Raw genomic sequence first — 20,723 nt, forward strand, 5'->3', positions numbered from 1 at the left:
ATTCAATCAATCAGACCATGCTCCACTTAAAGGTCTGTACTCAGGTGCTAGGTCTATCTAGAGGGGACAAATGTATCTAACCTCTACAAGGTACTTCATAAAATTGCAGTAGCCCAGAAAAGAAGTACTTCATTTAGAACACAGAGAGAGGGACCCATGAGGACTTTTAGAAGACAGACAGAGGGACCCACAAGGACTTTTGACTGATAGATGGGTCACTGTTATTTGCCTATATGAAAAGTATTTGAAATGTCACAGTTATAAAATCATAAGAAAAAGAAGTTATAATGTTTTTAAAACTATACATTAATGCATAATTAACAATATACAACCACATTTATATTACGTACATGTGTGTATGTATATATATTTTTATGCTACTATCTTAAAAACTGTACACTCAGCTCATTTTTCTATGAATACTTATGAGGAAGATTCTGTTATATTTCTCATTTGAAACTGATATAAAGTACATTGAGAAGGCTGAATATTAAGCTATATACTGGGATTCAAAATCAGGTTTTTGTCATCTCAAAATCAATTCATATATTCGCTCTGATATGTTGAAATTATATAATCTGAATTATGATTTTACATGTACATCTTGTAAAGCATAATATGTAAACTATAATTGTTCAAACTTTAAAATCATCTTCGGTTTTGCTTTTACTTATATAATGTTGAATTTAAAAAGTCATTAGATTGAAATTAAAATATGAACATTTTTAATATTTTTTGCCACAGTAGTGCCATTCCATTAATGAAAGGTAGTGTATACATGAAATTAAATACACTAAACAAATCTGCAACTAAATCTGACTTACAGTATGCCTGAAAAAGTGACATTTCTTGTTTTCAGACTAAGGAATCACTGGTATTATTATATTATCTTCACCATCACAACTACTTATAAAGCACTAACAATGTACAGACAGTACCATTTCTGTCTCCCAATTCAATGTGTTCACTTGCAAAGATTCATAAATATGTATGTATCATAATATAAACCAAAATAAAAGGAAAACATATTTGAACAGATTTTTAAGAAAAGGTATATTAACATCAGATAGAATGGACTAATTACTTACACAAAAAAAGAGTGAGAATTTTTAAAATTCAGATTAAATATCTGTATACTTGAATTATTTATTTTCTTCATGTTCTATTTTCAAGTGGAAAGAGACCAAATTGTTTTTGAAATTTCACATATACATACATATAAATTTAGAAAATAAGACCTGAATCTTAAAGCTGATGACTGAATATATGGGTTAGATGAATACTAAATTCCATCCAATTCAAAGATTCTTCCTTTAAACCCTGCTCTATATTTTATTCAGTAAAAATAGTTTCCCTCTTTGGGAAGATTGGTCAAAGATTGTAAAAGATAAACCTGAGAGAGTAAGTTCTGTATTCATTAACATTTCAAAAATTAACTATACTTAATAGTGAATTAATGTTCTATTTAAAACATCATAGGGTTTCATGAAACTCTAGGATGCAAGGTAGCTGAATAACCTTACTTGTCACTACTCACTGTCATATTCACTAAAGGTTTCATTAAAGCATCCTTTCAACATTATTTTTCTTAATGTTTTAATAGCTTCTCCAACTAAAGAGCTGGAGTTACTCCAGGATTCAGAATGTGGCATACAGTTTTATAAACTTAAGAATCAATTTTTTAAAAAGGAAAGAAATTCCACCGATATTGTTCTTCCGTCTTACACATTTATGTTCCTGGTAAATAAGGTTTTGTGAGTTACGAAAATAAATTATAATTTGTTCATAATTCACATGAAACTTATGTTTATGAATAGTTTTATTTTAAAATAAGGCTTTTCAAGACTAGAAGTCATATTAATATTTATTTGTCTAATGAAAAAATAATTGTTTGTCATCATGTGCATACAATCAATGTTGGATATTGGGAGATCTGAGAGCATATTACCATTATATATAATCCAAATCAGTTTATCATTTACATAATCCAGCATGATATGATAGTTTAAAATATTTTATGTAGAGTTAAAGGCTTAGGTACACACTAGTGGAAAAAACTCAGAAACAATAGAATCTCAAATAAATAACATGGAACTTTCATAAATATTAATTATAATATAAATTTTAAATAAAATTATGCTGTAGGTTATATATATAAGCACAGGAATAAAATAATCTAGCTGATGTTCTGAATGTATATTGTTCTGCTTATGAAAATACATACTGTCTGTATGTCCGTACACATGTGTGTACGTATATTCACACATCAAAAAATACAGCAAATCTCCAGGGACAACTGTCTATTAATTTGTAATATATTATACAGCTTTACTTTGTTACCCCTTGACAAAGAAATCACTCAGATTGTTTAAAAACAATCACCAAAATAATAAATAATATCTTGAGACTGCATCCTTTAAGGGGGTCAGAATTCAGGTCATTTGTTCTTTTAAAAACTGACTAAATGAAAATTAAAGCATAAATTACCATATCCATGGATTGGAGGATTAAAAGAATGTGATTATAATAATTAGTGAATATAATTGGATGGAAATATCTTACCATGGTCCTCACATTATTTTTTAAGTGATATAAAAACCTAAAATATATATTTTGCAATATGATCTCTTTTTACCTTAAAAAACATTCACAAAGAACAGAGGAAGGCAAAAATATATGACTTGTACATCTCTCTAAATTTACCTCCCATGGAATGAAATGAAGAAAATGTTCTTTTCTGCAAAGAAAATAATACAAAGTACTAAGGGGAAAGCCATTTGTCCTTCCCAGGAGAATAGTATGTCTGTGTTCAAATCAGCCAATCCCTGTAAATGTTTCCCAGGCCTTACAGTTACCATTGTCTGGTCATTCTCTTACTGAACAATAGAAAACATCGTCACTATACTCACAGAGGAAGAAAGTAGGTCATCCTTCAGAGTTTTCAACTTTGCTTTAAACATATTGCTATAAATTGATATTTTTAATGTTATTAACTCAGTTCATCTGATTTGGCAATATTCAACTTAGAGTTTGATTTATTTTTTACCTCAAAAACTTCTTCATCCAAAATCCTTGTTCCAAAAACCGTGATCCCATTGGTATCAACAATTGCTCTCTCACTTCTATCAAGTGGTTTTGTGGTTTTCTTCTTACAATCAACAATCATTGTCACAGTTTTCTTCTCCACGCTGATTGCTACCCGATGCCACCTAAAAAGGACAAGTAATTCTTTTGTAAGCTTCAAAAAACAGTGTTTGCCAAAGCAGTATTCACATTAAAATATTGTTATTTAAAATTATAAAAGTGAGCTGAAATCATATAATAATGTAGGCTTATTTATTAAGCAGCCGGTTAACAGGTGACTACTTACTGTTTACCCAATAGTACTAGGCACTCAAAAGGACTCAAGCAGCATAAAATGCAGAGTAGAATTAGCTGTCTGTGCTGATAAGAAAGTGCCCATCCTTTGCTTCACTTTGTGTTGTAGTAACAAAAGCTTAATCTCACTATGTCCTGATGAAGGTATTTGATAGAGATTAAGGTGGGATATGGGGTAAGTAATAGTTTCCATGTACGTAAATGCTTTCTTCCAAAGTGGAATTTCACTTTTAAAAAAATCTACTGTAATGATCCCCTGAGATTGACTATAAAAGAGTATGTCTACTAATTGAATGAGTGCTCCATCTGGAGAGTCAACGTCCTAATTGTAAAACACAATGTGCTTCTCTGTCTTTATTCACATTTATTTCAAGTGCTTTCATTATTTTTCCACTTTAATTTCAAGACAGTTATAGATCACTACTGTAGGCAGGATCCAAGACTGAGACACAATATCTTTCCTTCTTTCCAGGGCTGGCAGGAAGTGGAAAACTGAAAGAAAGCATAGTCAACGCATGTGTGGAATGAGAGTCTCAATTTACTCTGCAGCTACTGCTCCAACTAATTCAGGGCAGTGATGACAGGCTTGGCTGGGGAGACATGGCCAGCCCTTTGGAAAGGCACATTTCCTAACCATACTGTAAAATGATGGGTTTTATTAACAATGTATGGTGCTAACAGAAACCACTAAATGAAGCCCACTCAGATTCTGCAAGTCAGTCTGGTTTCTATTTTATTTTTTTCCAAATGAAAAGTGCTAGATTAATATTCCAGAAGTGCCTAGGACTAGATCCATAAAATACAGTACCCAAAACGTTGCAGGAGCCTTTCTAAAATGTCTGTTTCATGTGACCTGGCATGGTGACCAAGTGTATTTCCATATACACTTAAATCTTTGGTCTTTCCACTAGAACATTCAACTGGCATAGGTGTCTGCTGGGTTTGAACTGAGCAAAGATTTATATAAGGAGGTACTTAATATAGTGAGAGAAAAATTTACACATACTTCATGCCAGGAAACCTGTGTCTTCACTTAAACCATTCCCAGTATTATGGGTATATGCTTTTATTAACAGAAAATAAAAACAATCTCAATAATTAAAAACTGATTAGAACTCTAAATGATATGTTTGTTTAATTAATGTAAGCTGTGATGATGATATGTCATAATCATGGTATCATAATCTTCAAAATACTAAATTAACATTTAGTCTTAGAGGCATTCTTAATTATTCATTTTTTCATACTACACATTCCTATAATCAGAAAATTTCATCAGTTCATATATTCAAAAGTATAAACAGAATTCACTGTCTCTCAGTTTAGTCCAAGCTGCCATCCCTCACAGCTAGACTCCTAACTGGACTCCCCTTCTACTTTTATGCAACCAGAACAACCTTTTTAAAATAAAGTCAGATCAAGGGTCTGCATTCTTAAAACTATCAAATACAATACTCACAGCAAAAGCTGAAGCCCTTACCCTGCTTCACATGAGGGAACCCTACTCTTCTCTGACCTCATGAGCTCAGACACTCCCTGGACTCCCAGTATCCCAGCTGCAAGGCTGCCTCTTTATTGCCCCTTGCACAAGTTCTTCACTCTGGCAGGATTGTTCTTTCTCCATATCCCCACATGGCTATTCTCTCACTTCCTTTGTGATTTTGCTCAATGCAACCTCATCAAAAAGTACTGCCCTATCTAAAAGAGTACACTCTACATTTCTTACCTTGCTTTATTTTTATTCATAGAACTATCAGCACTTTGCATATTTAAGCTCCAGGAGTGAAGAAACTTTACTTGGGTTGTTCACTGCTACAACTCCTGTGCCCTATAGGCTACCAGCCAAGTGGTGGCTAATAGATACTTAGGGAATGAATGTTCATTCACAACGAATGTCATGATTGTTCTTTAAAAAAAAATCGGATTGTTCTTTAAAAAAATACCAATATTTTTGCATTTAATTATTATGTCAGTTGAGTGCAACAAGTATGTCACATTTTAACAGTCTCAAGTACAGGACCTACCTAGCACACAGTAAGCATTTAATAAATTGTTATTGAAGGGATACCTAAATAAAAAAAATGAATACTACTAGGTATTCATTGTATTCAATATATTATAAAGATAATATTTTACTACTGTCATAGGTAAATATAACTTCTTGTTTTGTTTGATAATCAATTAAAAATATTTATTGAACATTCTCCATTTTTTAATTTTTCCATGTTTTAGTTTAAGGATTCATTCATGTTAAACACTGCCTGTTATTTTCAAATAGGGTGTGGGTTACAATAAATTGATTTTTTTTTTTTTCAGTTAGGAAAGCAGGATTAAGGAAACATATAGTGAGAATAATGAGTTCAAAGTATTTTCTACAATTATCAAATATAGACTAAAATCTCAGCATGGAGTTTGCTAACAGTCAAAAAAAGAAACACAATGTGCTATTATATTTAATTCATTTATAAGATAATAATGTAAATTAGTTGTAAAATTCTGGTATTTCTGTAACACTGAGACTTGAGAGTTTTTCTGTGGTCCTGACAAAAATACAATGAATACAATGAGCACTGCTACTTCCTTCTTATGTCTATAACCAAATGTCCTATTTTGGATAAAGCTGTTTTTAGAAGTCTGGATTCAGTGATAAAATATCAAGTAAACTTAATAAGCATTCATCTATTTAGCTGCTCCATAAGTGAAAGGCGATGACCACAATACATAATTCAGAATTCAACATGATTTGCAAAAGAGTATAATGTGAGCCTGATTTCCTCAGTTCAAACCTCATCTCTGTCACTTTCCAACTATATGACCTTAGGCAAGTTACTTAAACTCTCTGAACCTCAGTTCCCTTACCTGTAAAATGAGTTTATTAACATTACTTTTTTAACAGAATCAAGAAAACCAAATGAGTTAACAATGTATAAAGAGCTTAGTATATGGCACATATCAGTATGTTATAAGGCTTCCTCTGATCTCCAATATTAACATTGCTAATAAAATGTAAGTCAGATTAGATCATTCTTCTGCTCAAAAAGCCTCCAGTAGCTTCCTGTTTCACTCAGAGTAGAACCCACAGTGCTTACTGTAAGGCCGGTAGCCTCGCCAGGAGCATGGACGCAGACCCCCGCCGCTTTTTTCCAAAGCCTGGACGAACTTGGGCAAGCTCAGACATGCTCAGGCATGTTCCCTTCTCCCATGCTCGCAATGCAGACGAGGTGCTGCAACCCTAGCCTCTTTCCAGCCAATAGCAGCCAAGTCTTTCTAACCAATAGCAGCCAAGTCTTTCTGGCCAATAGCAGCCGAGCCTTTCTAGCCAATGGCAGCCGAGTAATTCTAACCAACAGCAAGCCAAGTCCTAGCTGAAGGCTTGTAATTCTACCCAGTGACAGTCTTGCTTTCCCACAACCAATCGAGCTCCTTCACTCTCTATAAAACCCCGCCTGAGAGGAGTCCATGCAACTTCTCCGGCCCCTCCTGTCGGACCACAGAACCTCGTCCGGGAGCCTGAATAAATTCCTTCGCATTGGATCTTCTTGTGCTGGGCTCAGTTTCTTCCCTTTAAACTCAGCAAGAACAAACCTTACGCTTACCACCTCCTACAATGTGTTATACCACCTGGTCTCCCTCTGCTTCTCCATCCTCATCATCCCAGTCTTCTCCTGCCATGCTGGTATCCCTGATGTTGTGGGAACAAATTGGCCACACCCTGGAATCAGAGACTGTATTTGCTTCCAGCTTCTCCTGGAACACTAGGCTTTTAATTATCAGCGTGGCACATGCTTCGCCTTCTTTACATATCACTTTCTTAGTGGAATTTTTCCTGATCTCACTTCTTAAAACTGTACCTACCCCACTGCCACACCCTATCCTCTTTACGGCTCTCTTTTTCTTATTACTTATTACCACTTGCTATAATATTTATTAGTAATTTATTTTGAAAAATATCTTCATTGCTTGCCTGTCCACACTATAAATTATGTCTTTATGCATTTTTTTGCTCACTTATCACCAGCCACTAGAAAAAAAAATCAAACCATAAATATTTGTTAAATGATGAAATAAAAAATGATTTCAGCATAAGTAAAACATCGTATTATTTTGTTACTTACTTCCCATCAGCTATGTTAACAGTTCTGAAGAGGGGATAGTCTTCTGGGGCAGGTTTTCCAGTGTGGTCTTCAAACAGAAAAACAGGTGATCTCCCAACCTCAACACCAATTTGCTGAATACCATGTTCATTATATACAGATAAAAGGAAAGACTGAATTCCTTTTTTTGGTTTTACTGTAAATAATATAGAAAAGTCTTCTGGAAAAGTTCCACCTGAAAAGAAAAGGCCAAAGAGTTAGAAATTTCCAATTTCCAATTTCTAAATTGTTCGAGATCACTGTAGTACTTTTGAACTTCCTACATGGCCTTTATAAATCAACTAATTCTGAACAGTAAACAGATTAATAAATAAATAGGGGCCCTCGATTAAGGTTTCTCTTCAATTTTTATCCAAGCTATAGTCAAACTTTAAAGTCACTCACTTAAAGCACAATGGTTATGTCAAATTAAATTTAATTTAAGCAACAGGATCATGATACCAGTAAATATCAGACCCATAGCCAGCACTCTTAAAACACTTATTTAAGTACTACTTTTGGAGTAAGGTTTGTATTTTCTGGCTCTGTCTAGTCTGTAGCGATACATTCTCTCTTTAAAGAAGCATTGTAATGACCCAATTTACAAACATATTCTTTCTGTTGTTTCTTTAAAAGCTTAAAAGTTTTTGATTAGTTCTTAATATCCAACAATGCAGTTTCACTGCATACTGTTTCTTATTAAAGAAGCGTATGTCATGATGAGCCAGAACTATCAGGTACTTGGCTAACTTGATTTTAAATTCAAGAAGGCCCACTCTGTTTTTCTTTCTTTCTCTCTTGCCATCATATGCCAAAAATCTAGCATACAGACTGATCTACGTTGGTACTTACTAAGCATTTGTTAAATAAATATATCAGTTCAAAATTATCCTAAGTATATCTCAAATAAGTAATGAATACTTATATTTTTATATAACACCGCACATTAAGTTGTGGGTTTTATTTTTCAAAATAGTTTTACAAATATATCTTATTTGATTCTCTTACTACTCTGGCATATAAATAAAGCAAACATTATTATTTGAGAAATTAGATGCCTTTAGTTGAAAAAGTTGTCTTTTTGCAAAACCATTATGTATGCACATGTGTAATCAACAATATCTAGAACAATATAAAGACCTTCCTTTTTCAATCCATTCATTCCAAATTCTATTACAGGCAGTAGCATAAATCTATAAAAGAATTATGAATATGACTGTCTTGGATTCAAGTTCAAACAATTGTAGGAGATCAGCAATTCTACCTCTGAGAATATACGAGGAAAGGATGCTTATGTGTAAACATATGCTTTCAAATCAACCAAGCACTATTTATAATAGTAAAATTTTAAAATAAGCTGCAATGATTGAAACTAGTTAAATAAGATACAAGTATTTATATAATAGAATCTTGTGCATCATTTAAGAAGTGGGAATTATTAAAATGTAATACAAAAGAAAAAAACAGCAAGAGGTGTGAATATTTTTATGCTATAAATGTATGCATAGACTAGTAACTGGAAAACAGTACAGTATCTCAATTGTAAGTTCTGAAACTTGTCTGATCATGGCTCAAATCCCAGCTCTACCACATCCAGACAGATTTACATTAAACTAAAAAGCATTTATAAAGCAAAGGAAACAATTCACAAAGTGAAGAGGCAACATGCAGAACAGGAGAAAATAAATGCAAACTATACACCTGTTAAGGGGTTAATATTCAAAACATGTAAGGACTTCAAACAACTCAATAGAAAGAGAAACAAGTAATCCAGTTAAAAATGGGCAAGATGTCTGAATAAACGTATCTCAAAAAAAGACATACAAATGACTAATGGGTATATGAAAAAAATGCTCGACATTGTTAATCATTAGGGAATTGTAAATCAAAACCACAATGAGATATCACCTCACTCCATTACGTATGGCAATTATCAAAAAGTCAAAAGATAAGTGTCAGTGCAGATGTGGCAAAAAGGAAACTGTTTCATACTATTGGTGAAAATGTAAATTAATACAGTCATATAGAAAATAGTACAGTTTCCTCAAAAAATTAAAGTGGTTTATATTTATATGTAGATACAATGCCCTTTAGTAATTGATGTTCTTTAATACTTTTCAATGGATCCTACTACTGGGTGGCACATATACACCATGGAATACTATGCAGCCATAAAAAAGGATAAGGTCATGTCCTTTACAGGGACATGGATGAAGCTGGAAATCATCATTCTCAGCAAATTAATACAAGAACAAAAAACCAAACACTGCATGTTGTCATTCATAAGTGGGAGTTAAACAATGAGAACACATAGACACAGGGAAGGGAACATCACACAACTGGGACTGTCAGAAGGTGGTGGGGAAGGGCGCATAGGAGAGGGATAGCATTAGGAGAAACACCTAATGTAGATGGCGGGGTGATGGACGCAGCCAACCACCATGGCACATGTATATTTATGTAACAAACCTGCATGTTCTGTACATATACCCCAGAACTAAAAGTATAATAATTAAAAAAAAGGAAATGATATCAGTATGTCAAAGATACCTGCTCTCCTATGTTATATTATTCAGCGATCCTACTATTGGGTATATGTCCCAAGGAAATGACATCAGTATGTTGAAGGTATAGAATGGGTATCTGCATTCCCATATTTATTGCAACATTATTTGCAATAGTCAATATATGGAATCAACCCATCACCTCCTAGCTATGTGTTCTTGGCAAATAAAGTCCTAGTTGGCATTCGGCCTTCTCATCCATTGACTGGGCTAATAATTTAATCTGTCCCATGAAAGTTCTGTATCTTAAAGAAAGCAGTCAGAAAGTGTTGATTATATGGCTCCTATCACTTAAATATATATTATTTAGTTTAATTTTAATTTAAAACTTAAATTTAACTAAACTAAACTCCAAACTAAAAAATGTTTACTTTAAGATTCTTAATGCTATCAGAGCAAATATATATATATATGGTTTTGTTTAAGTGTCAAGTGTCACAGAGACATGTGATTTTATATTTATGAAAATCATTAGAAGAAAAATAATCACAAAAGTAAAATGGAAAGATATTAACATCAATTAGTAAAATGTATTTTATCTACTTATAATGTAAATATAAATCTAGGTAATTCAGCTAATTATTGAAAAAGGTCTATGTCAATAACCTTTATTTTTCAAATGAGTAGCTCAGAATTTTGAGGATCACAGGAATTTGTACCCCAAATGTACCTCAATTTTTAAAATATACATTGAAAGAAAATAATGCTAGAAATAGGAAGTATTTTAATATAATCACAGAACTAGTGAATGGTGTGAAGCTGAGAGACCATCCTGGTCTCTCTCAGACAAAAGTGGAGTCTTCTCACTATGCAAAATGTTTCTTCCTTCCCAGTTAAAATATCCTGCTGACCACCTAGCTACAACAGAAATGGTTTTCAGTTAAAGGGAGATATATTCTCATGGAAAAATCTTCACAATATTAAAAATTAGAATCAATTCACAACATGTTTGTGCCTTTTTTCACACGAATTTTTTTCATAGATATACTATTGATCTTAAAAGCCCATTTTCATAATTCCCATTAATCTCTTGTTCTCAGAGTGAATCATGATCATTATTGAATATATTTGTGATTAGTTTAGTTAAATTATTTTATTTTTTATTTCAAAGTCAGAAAAAAATGTTCATTTTGTCCATTTTATTTTCAGTTTGTTCCTGTTCATCATAAATTATGGAAAAACAGAAAATGTATTGGAAGAATCAGTGAATTATCAAAATAAATATATTTCAAAATACTTTAAAATGTCCTTCCATGAAAAGTGTACTGTGCTGTTTTCTAACATTTTAATTCCTTGATTTAAATTTTTTTCCATTGCTAGAAAACAGTTTCATATGAAGATAGGAAACACAAATCTTCTCAGGCAGAGATGGTATAAGATAATATGAATAATTTAAATAATAAATTGCTGCTGAGAAGATTCCAAAGTGCCAGAAAGGACCACTTGATAACATATAAAATATATGGAGCAAAACAGATCTAGATTGAATATTGACCACATGTAACTTGCTCAAGTCAGAGCGCCTCTGTGAAATTCAGCTTCCTCTTCTGTTAAATAAGGATGAGAACACCCATCAATCAGCCAATCAATAGACAACTGGCATGTATCAAATGGAGCAAGCACAGTTAACAAGTTACCTGCTTTGAAAATAAGAGGCTCAAAAATTGTCATTTCACCATTCAATTCCCCTTCCCCACATTATCATGATTTCTAGATAATTAGTGTTATTAGGTCAGTTAATGCTTTCATGGAAGGAAACATAAATACTCAGCAAGTACTTTTCAGTACCATCATCAAAAACTGCCACCTGACATTATAAAGAAAATCTCTAGTTCCAGTGGAGACAACTGTGAGATGTGACTAACTTTTCTTATATTTTAGATAAGAGCAGCATGCAAAAATAATGCAAAATCATTTGCAAAAGATAAAGTATCTCTTTCAATAGAAACATTTACTTTAACATTAGGAAAACTTGCACTGAGTATGTTTAAATCCAAATGCCCATTAAATTAACTCAGGTAGTCATTAAGGGGAAAGATTCCTTCCAATCTTCCAGTCAGGATGAATAAGCTCTACATGATTACATACATAAAGGCTGGACATAAAATGTTGTCTCCATATATTATGTTGAAATAAAGTAATGAATTACTAAATGTTCAAATAAGCATGTTTTCACAGATATGTGATTGTGCTGAATTAAGATTGACAATTATTAAATTATTTGTTATTTTCATTACATTGCTTTGGTGACCACAATGTATTTGGTGTCTGATATATGAAAGAATTGCATTTTACCACATAATTGGGCTTTATGCAACATGATAAAAATAAGCATTAGTAAAGGACTACTAAAAGTAGTATTAGTAGTAACAACAGTAGTAATAATTTTAGTAATGATAATAATAAAGTGACATACCTGGAAATAACTGTTTTGTTGGGGCACTGAGTTGTGCTTGCTTTGAAACTCTGTAAGCAGTATCTGAGCCTTTAGAGTTCTTTCTGTTTGTGCAAAATCCTGTTGTTTTTGATATTCCCTCTGGAGAATTGTGAAAATCTAGTGCTTTTAGTACATCAACTGGAGCTGCTGAAAAAAAAAGCAAACAATAAAAGAATTAGAATTGAACAACAATCTGATATAACAATGAGTATTTTTAACACAAGATAGTATGTCATTTCATACCTTGAATCTATTTATCACTGGACATGCTTCCCTACCATTTAGGTGGGACTTTGGGGAGTGGGGCAGCAGGTAGTAATATAAACCGTAACAACATTCTCAAATTCAAAATATCTCAAATCTGGAATCAAATTATGGTTAAGCAACACAGAAGGGGTGTGTGTGTGTGTGTGTGTGTGTGTATGTGTGCACATGCGTGTGCGCACGTGTACATGTGTGTACACTAGCATGTGTGCATCTGGAATTTAAAATGTATTATATATGAATTTACAAACATTCATATGTATCTCAATTATAATTTATATATATTACATATGTTACATAAACATGTACATATTTTGTATTTACATATATATACACAAAAACTTAATGATAAAATGCAATATTCTTTCTATTATTAGATACTATTGTCCTAAAACAAATAAATCTTGTATAATGATAACAGTAGTATAGTAATAATAAACATTATGGAACACCTATCAAAAAAATAATAATTCCAAGTAATAACATTATGTGGAATTAAAGTGAAAGCCAGCATTTACAAATATTTCTTTATTTAATAACAGAGATACTAATAAACTATTTAAAATCTAAATAGAGGTGATTTTGAAGATTCAAATTTACAATGGATATTATATATAAACACTGTAAAATGTGCACCTACTTAGTCATTTTGTATACCCAGAGAAGTTGAAAGAAAGGTGTTAAAAAATATGAGGCAGCACAATACAATACCTTTTTTAGTGCTTTCCTGTGTTAGTTACTTACAGATTATATACAGGTACATATGTATGTGTATAGGGGTATATGTGTGTATCTACCTATATACCATTTATTGCTTTTTATTCTCTCAACTTACCAGTTACTTCATGGATATTACTCCATACTTGATGATTCAGACTGAAAATCCCTGGAGTTGAGTAATTTAGTAATTGTGCCCTTCCACATTTTTATACATACCTCAGGGTATGTAACAGAAAGCTATTTTTTAGTGGAAACATAAATTTCCTAAATCAATTTCATTCCAGGTACTTGTAGCTACTGTGAAATGGTCAATATAAAATAAGTTTGGAATCTTAAACTTTCCCTTCGTGTGACCCATTTGTATAAATAGCTTCATCAGGTTATAATTCACATGCCACACAAAACACCCACTTAAAAGAGATAGTCGTTTTTAATATATTATACTATTATCACTTTTCATTGTGATAAATATACATAACATTAAATTTGTCATTTTAGATTTCTTAAGTGTACAATTCAGTAGCATTAATTACATTCATAATACTGTACAACTATCATTGCTATCTATTTCTGAAACTTTTTTATCAACCCAAACAAACTTCATCACCATTATGCAACAACTCCTCATCCCTTCCACCTCCTACCCCTTGACAACCTCTTATTTACTTTCTGTCTCTAGTTGCTCATTCTAGAAAGTTCATTTAAGTGGACTCATACAGAAGTGCCATGTGACCCAGCAATTCCACTCCCACATATATGCCCAAAATAATTAAAAGCTGGGACTCAACCAAATATTTGAACAAAAATGTTCACTGCAGCATTATTCACAATAGCCAAAAGGTGGAAACAATCCAAGTTTCTTTCAACAGATAATGGACTAACCAAAGGTAGTCTGTATGACAAAATATTATCCAGCCATATAAAGGAAAGAAGTCCTGATACATGTTACAACACAAACGAACCTTCAAAACATTACACTACATGACATATGCCACTTAGAAAAAAAAAAACTTGTTATTTTTTAGATCTTCAAGTTATCTGGTCCACAATTGCATATCTATTTAAGTCACTAAGCAAGTCAGAACATGAATAATGAGGTTCCAGTACCGTTACAAAAACAGACTTTAGAACCCATATTACTCAATGTACCATAAGTTCTCACTTAATGTACTCGATAGGCTCTTGGAAACTTTGACTCTAAGCAAATCAACTTTAATGAAACCAATTTGACCATAGACTAATTGATATAAACCAGAGTTAAGTTCCTACAGTATATTTCTGGTCACAAAAACCACCACCAAACTTCTAAATAAAGACTGAAAATACTTTTCATATTGAAAATTGAACTAAATGTGAGCTATACATGCATTTAAGAATGATTAACAAAAATGAAATAATTATTTATCCAATTTTTGGTGAATCAGTGAATGACCGTGGTCATAGTAGTGCTGGGTTAAATTAAGGTATAAATGTTTGCAAAGTGAAAATTGTAAGGAGCATGTCCTCATACCATGCCGTTCTGAATCAATCACAAATATGAGCTCTGAGTGATTTGTACAACATTATTTATTATGTACACTTGGATAATTATGGTAGAGTTTACGAATTTTTATTTGACAAGAATTTGTATTCATTCATTCACTTGTTCCTTCATTTTCCAACCTGCTTATTCCAGTTCAGGTTTCCAGACGACTGGAGCCCAATACAAATACTCAGTGCGCAGGGCGGGAACCTGTCCTGGACAGGACACCATCTCATAGCAGGACACACACACACACTCAGTCAGACCGGGACCATTTAGATACAGCAATTCTCTGAACACAATTTGGGGATGTGGAAGGAAACTGTAGTGCCTGGTGAAATCTCGTGCAGGCACAGGGAGAACGTGCAATTGCCACATAGTGGCCCTGACTGAAAACAATTTTTTTTTCATATCAACAACATTATAACTGAACAAGTTGAACAAAACAACATTATTTGAGGGCCTGCTTGACTTGTATTCTATTGGCTTCTTACCTGTATTCAAAAACAAGAAAAATATTCAGAGTAGACCATGTGCTGGCCAAGTATCACTCAGCATGCCTGATATAAAATTATAATGGTGTCAAAGAACATTTTTTTTTTTTTTTTGCATTAGTACTGCTTGCAGTGGCCATGTTATTAGGTCAATAGGATATCTGGGTTTTTTTTTATGTTTTCTTTTATCTCATAACTAAGAAGATGATAATTATAATAAATGCCAGGGAGAGCCTAATATGTGCCAGTGTCTGGACTGAGCTCTTTACAGGGATTAACCCTCACAAACCATATATTCTTAGCCCATCTGTGCAGAGAGAGAATTGAGAACCAGAGAGCAAACTAAGATTACTCTTAAGACCTGTGTAAATACCAACTCTATGCTTTTCTACTTCACCACCCACACTGATATACCCCAAAATAAAAATTCTAGAAAAATAAACTTAAAACACACATATAATACGTTAATATTATTTGAGCCAGTTAATTGATTCCTGATGTTCATATTTATTTTGAACTAAACTCATTACTTGTTCTAGTATGTAAATACCTCCAAAGAAGAACGTTTCTGAAAACCACAGCATTTTATTTGCTTATATGATGTTATCTTTTTGTTCTGAAGCCATTCTCCAAAGTAGAACTGAATGAAGAGTCAATAATAGACACGAACACAGCTATGAAGGCTGCAATCTTTCTGTGAAAAAAAGAATGCATCCCCACGGTCATAGTCACAACTGGGCATAGGTAAATAACACATAAAATGGACTGCAAAGTATACAACCTATCTTTCTTTTCTTTTTCTTTTTTTTTTTTGAGACGGAGTTTCGCTCTTGTTACCCAGGCTGGAGTGCAATGGCGCGATCTTGGCTCACCGCAACCTCCGCCTCCTGGGTTCAGGCAATTCTTTTGCCTCAGCCTCCCGAGTAGCTGAGACTACAGGTGTGCGCCACCATGCCCAGCTAATTTTTGTATTTTTAGTAGAGACGGGGTTTCACCATGTTGACCAGGATGGTCTCAATCTCTTGACCTCGTGATCCACCCTCCTCGGCCTCCCAAAGTGCTAGGATTACAGGCGTGAGCCACCGCGCCCGGCCTACAACGTATCTTTTAACACCATGACCTTATCCAAGTGTACACTCTTCAAACAATACAAGTAGGGACATACAATAAATGTTTTAACCAAGCCTGTTTTTTCCCTTTTCTAAAAAGGCATTTCAAGTTACAAAAAAAGTAAAATTCCATTAATCAAGTCCTTAAGTATATTTTCTTGAACTAAATAATGAATTAAGCTACTTTGAAATTCTGCCTGTTATTTAATCTCATAATCTTCATAGACGTTGCATATAATACATTTCATTATATAGATTCTACTGTTTTATACACACACATACATATATGTGGAAAAACTATTCCTTATATTTTGCTAACTCAACTGTTCAAAGATTAAAAGAAGTGATTCTTTGGGAGGCCAAGGCTGGTGGATCACGAGGTCAAGAGATCAAGACCATCCTGGTCAACATGATGAAACCCCGTCTCTACTAAAAATACAAAAAATTAGCTGGGCATGGTGGCGCGTGCCTGTAATCCCAGCTACTCAGGAGGCTGAGGCAGGAGAATTGCCTGAACCCAGGAGGAGGAGGTTGCGGTGAGCCGAGATCGCGTCATTGCACTCCAGCCTGGGTAACAAGAGCGAAACTCCGTCTCAAAAAAAAAAAAAAAAAAAAAAAAAAAGAAGTGATTTTATGGCTAAATGTGGTATATCAAACAAGTAAAATTTCCATATTCAAAACAATTCTTAAATTTTAATTGTCTCTATGTTGCCAACTGCTGGCACAAACCATGTGTGTGCAATTCAGATGGATCCAATTCAGCACAATGTTTTGTTCAATGATATTTTCCTGTTCTTTATTGAATACCTAAAATTTCATTAAATGGAATAATAGAATATCGGAGCTCAATGTGCTAACAAAATAGCCATTTAACTGGGTTCCATACTTTTTCCCATTAATCTTCATCCTACCAGCTTGATTAAGCTTCCAAAAATCCATGTCTCATTGTCACTCTGCTGCTTAAATTCCTTCAAAGAATCCCACTGACTTGCAGATGATTTCCACATTCCTTGAATACACAATTTGTATAATCTGGACACTCCCACTTATCCTACCACTCTAATCTCACTTAATGTACCATCTTATCTCTCATTAGTCCTCAATTCTGTCCTCATTCAGTGCTCTAGCTGTACTAAATTCAGTCTTCCCAGAACCCACTATGTTCTCTGGCTTGCTTCTGGGCCTTTATAAATCCTACTCTGTCTGAAACACTTAGCTCCACCTCACCTGAAGAATAAGATGAATATACCTAATAATGCAATCTTCTGCAGAAAACATTCTCTATCTCCCAAAGCTGGGTTAGATCTGCTAGCCTCTATTATAGCACCTTTCACACTTGGTTTTAATTATTTGCCTTGTCTTTGCCCATTTGTGTAAACTGGAAAGGAACAGGTATACACACACAAACACACAGAGACTATATAAAATGTTGGTTGAATGTAAAACATGATAATGTGAAAATATATAGAAGCAACTTCCTCTGAAGTCCTCAGGCTCTCCACTGTCAAAATAAATTTTTTTAGGTCCTAATGTGTACTTTTTATTGTGTTCTATTGACTTCTTAAACACTCCCACCCTTTCACTGATCAGTTTGATCCGAAGTGTTTGATCCTTTCTCCCTTGTTGCCTTCAGCATCCATATAGGTTACTGATGTAACATCTCCCAATGCTTTTATTGTTTCATCTCTAATTCCTTCTCTAAGCTTCTTTGCAACCTCCCATGACCAGTAGTGAATGGCAGCATTACAGTGTTAAAGAGCAAGACAGCTTCTTAAGTCCACCTCTGCCTCTTAGCATCTGTGTGTTTTGGACAGATTATTTAACTACTCTAGGCCTCCTTTTCTATATCAGAACAAGGAGAATAACAAAAATATTTTCTTCAAAGAGTTTTTGTCAGAACTGAATTGGTTTTTGTAACAATGCCTGAGAACAATGGTGGGGAAATCTATGCCTATGGGCTAAGAGCTCCTTGCTGCCTATTTTTATATGGTATATGACATAAGAATAATTGTACATTTTTAAATAGTTGAAAAAAATCAAAAGGACAATATTTTGTGACACATGAAACCATATGAAATTTCAGCTTTCATAAAGTTTTTATTGAAACATAGCCACACCCATTCATTTATATATTGTCCATAGCTGCTTCTGCACTGCAACAGAGTTGAGTAATGGCAACAGAGACTGTATACTCACAATAGCTAAAATATCTACTATGTAGCCCTTTTAACCTGAGTCCTGAAAGATGAATAGGAGTTCCTCAGTGAAGAAGAGAAGGAAAGAAACAGCAGATACCGTACGTAGCACATATACAAGAGAGTAAAGAGCACAAGGAAACCAGTCATGCTTGCCCAAGGAGACATCAGCATTGAGCAAATTTAGCTCTCCAGATTCTCCCTGCATGCACCATGGCTGCTGAGGACCACTGGAGAAAAAATCATATCTTCATCATGCATTCACTGCCAAAAACTCAAAGAGCCATCTCTAATAGCAACTATCTACTCGTCCACCCTCAAATTTATTGCTAGAACTGGAGTAACTTTCAGTTTTTAAAATGCTATCTTTATCTGTAGATTATTTCCAGTCCTTCCTCAATTGGTTAAGGACAGTTGACCAATTTTTCAATCCTGTCAATAGAATCATCTGAAGAGCTTTTAAAACATATGAATGCCTGGAACCCACCCCAGAACTAATAAACTAGAATGATTGGGGTGGAGCCCAGATATCCATATTTTTTTGTTTCCCAGATGATTCTAATGTGCAGCTATGGTTGAAAAATGGTGGTTTCAGACCTAGTCAACCTTTTAGTGCAAACATAAGCATGTTTTATTCTAGGAGATTTATTCTCAGCCCTTCCAGGATGATTATGTGACCTTTTTATACAAACCCAAGTGTCCTGTATTTCCTCTTAGATAACACTACACTATTTTGTTTGCTTGCTTAATTATGTCTTTGGCTCTAGGCTACATGCTCACAGGCACAGCATCTGTCTAAACTATGGTCATGATTTTCCTGTTACATACTCACATCAGCTAATATTTTTTTTCTCTCTCTGTTAAGGATGTAATTTATTGTTTAACATCTGCCTCCCTTGATAGACTGTAAACCTTCTGACAGTGAACATCAGCACTATTGATATTCACTGTTAAACTGCAAAGACATAGTGACTGAAACACAGTAAATAATCAATAGAGAAATGTTTAACAAATGAATAAATAAGTAGCTACAACCTGTCTCACAGTTAAAGCATTTTTCCTACCAATCTGAGAAGGGAAAGGAAGAGGATTGGAAGCGACCAAGAACTTGAGGAGCTTTCCAAGTTTGTTTGTTGCCATTGTTTGATTGAGGTGTGGCAAGAACATAGGTGTAAAGCAGCCTTCCTAATGTAGATTCTTCCCCAACTTCTAGAGAGTCAGTTATTTTCACCTTGTACCTCACATCACAGACCATATGTGAGGCATACCATTATAGAACTGAAAAGATAAAATAATACAGAGCAAAGTTCTCAACCATCTTCCACTCAGTCGAAAAAAACACTAGTATTGCTACTATGAGTATGTGGTAGTGAGATGCAGGACTGACAAAAGAAAAAAGGACAGAAAACTGCTATTTACCTACTACTAATATTCTGCCATATTTCAACATCATGATGGCTCCTAAGAAAGAGCCTAAATATTGTGACGTGACAAGCATATAAACAACAATTAATAACTAGTTTCTATGGTAGAAACTGCCCAATAAATAACCCGAATTCAGCAATTATTATATCTTTGAGTTTGGATAAGCTACCTACCTCTCCAAGACTTAGTTTTCTCAACTTAGCCTCATTTTGAGAATTAAATGCCATAAGGAATTTTAAACTTAGGATAGTGCCTAATGCATAATAAATATTCAACAAAATATTAACTAAAATTATTATTCCCTAAAATTTCTACCTTTCTGAACATCTTTAATACTTCCAGTGAGCACCATCCAAATTTCCCCAGAGCTATACTTAAACTGATTTCTATTATCTGTTTCCTCTGACTACCTTGGGAAACTTCTCTGCAGTAGAGTAGAATACTAAACAGTTTTCATCTCCAAATGTCTATTTGAAATCATC

General features: G+C 33.8%; 1 protein-coding gene across 10 annotated transcripts in view; it reads right to left on the reverse strand.

The window, feature by feature from the left end:
- Positions 1–20,723, reverse strand: part of COL11A1 (collagen type XI alpha 1 chain) — a 213,134-nt gene that overhangs the window by 174,551 nt on the left and 17,860 nt on the right. For 4 of the 10 annotated variants that reach the window (XM_064371085.1, XM_012438753.3, XM_064371082.1 and 1 more), the window contains exons 2-4: positions 12,492–12,659; positions 7,494–7,707; positions 3,047–3,209 (exon numbers count right to left, since the gene is read on the reverse strand). In XM_064371085.1, the coding sequence (XP_064227155.1) occupies positions 3,047–3,209; positions 7,494–7,707; positions 12,492–12,659 (545 nt within the window). Of the gene's footprint in view, positions 1–3,046; positions 3,210–6,467; positions 6,568–6,974; positions 7,177–7,493; positions 7,708–12,491; positions 12,660–16,062; positions 16,126–20,723 lie in introns of those variants that run through there. The other 6 variants (XM_064371076.1, XM_064371083.1, XM_064371078.1 and 3 more) reach the window with 4 other exon arrangements.

Source organism: Aotus nancymaae, unplaced genomic scaffold (assembly GCF_030222135.1).
Source record: "Aotus nancymaae isolate 86718 unplaced genomic scaffold, 86718_ANA_hifiasm-v0.15.2.pri h1tg000117l, whole genome shotgun sequence".
Taxonomy (NCBI): domain Eukaryota; kingdom Metazoa; phylum Chordata; class Mammalia; order Primates; family Aotidae; genus Aotus; species Aotus nancymaae.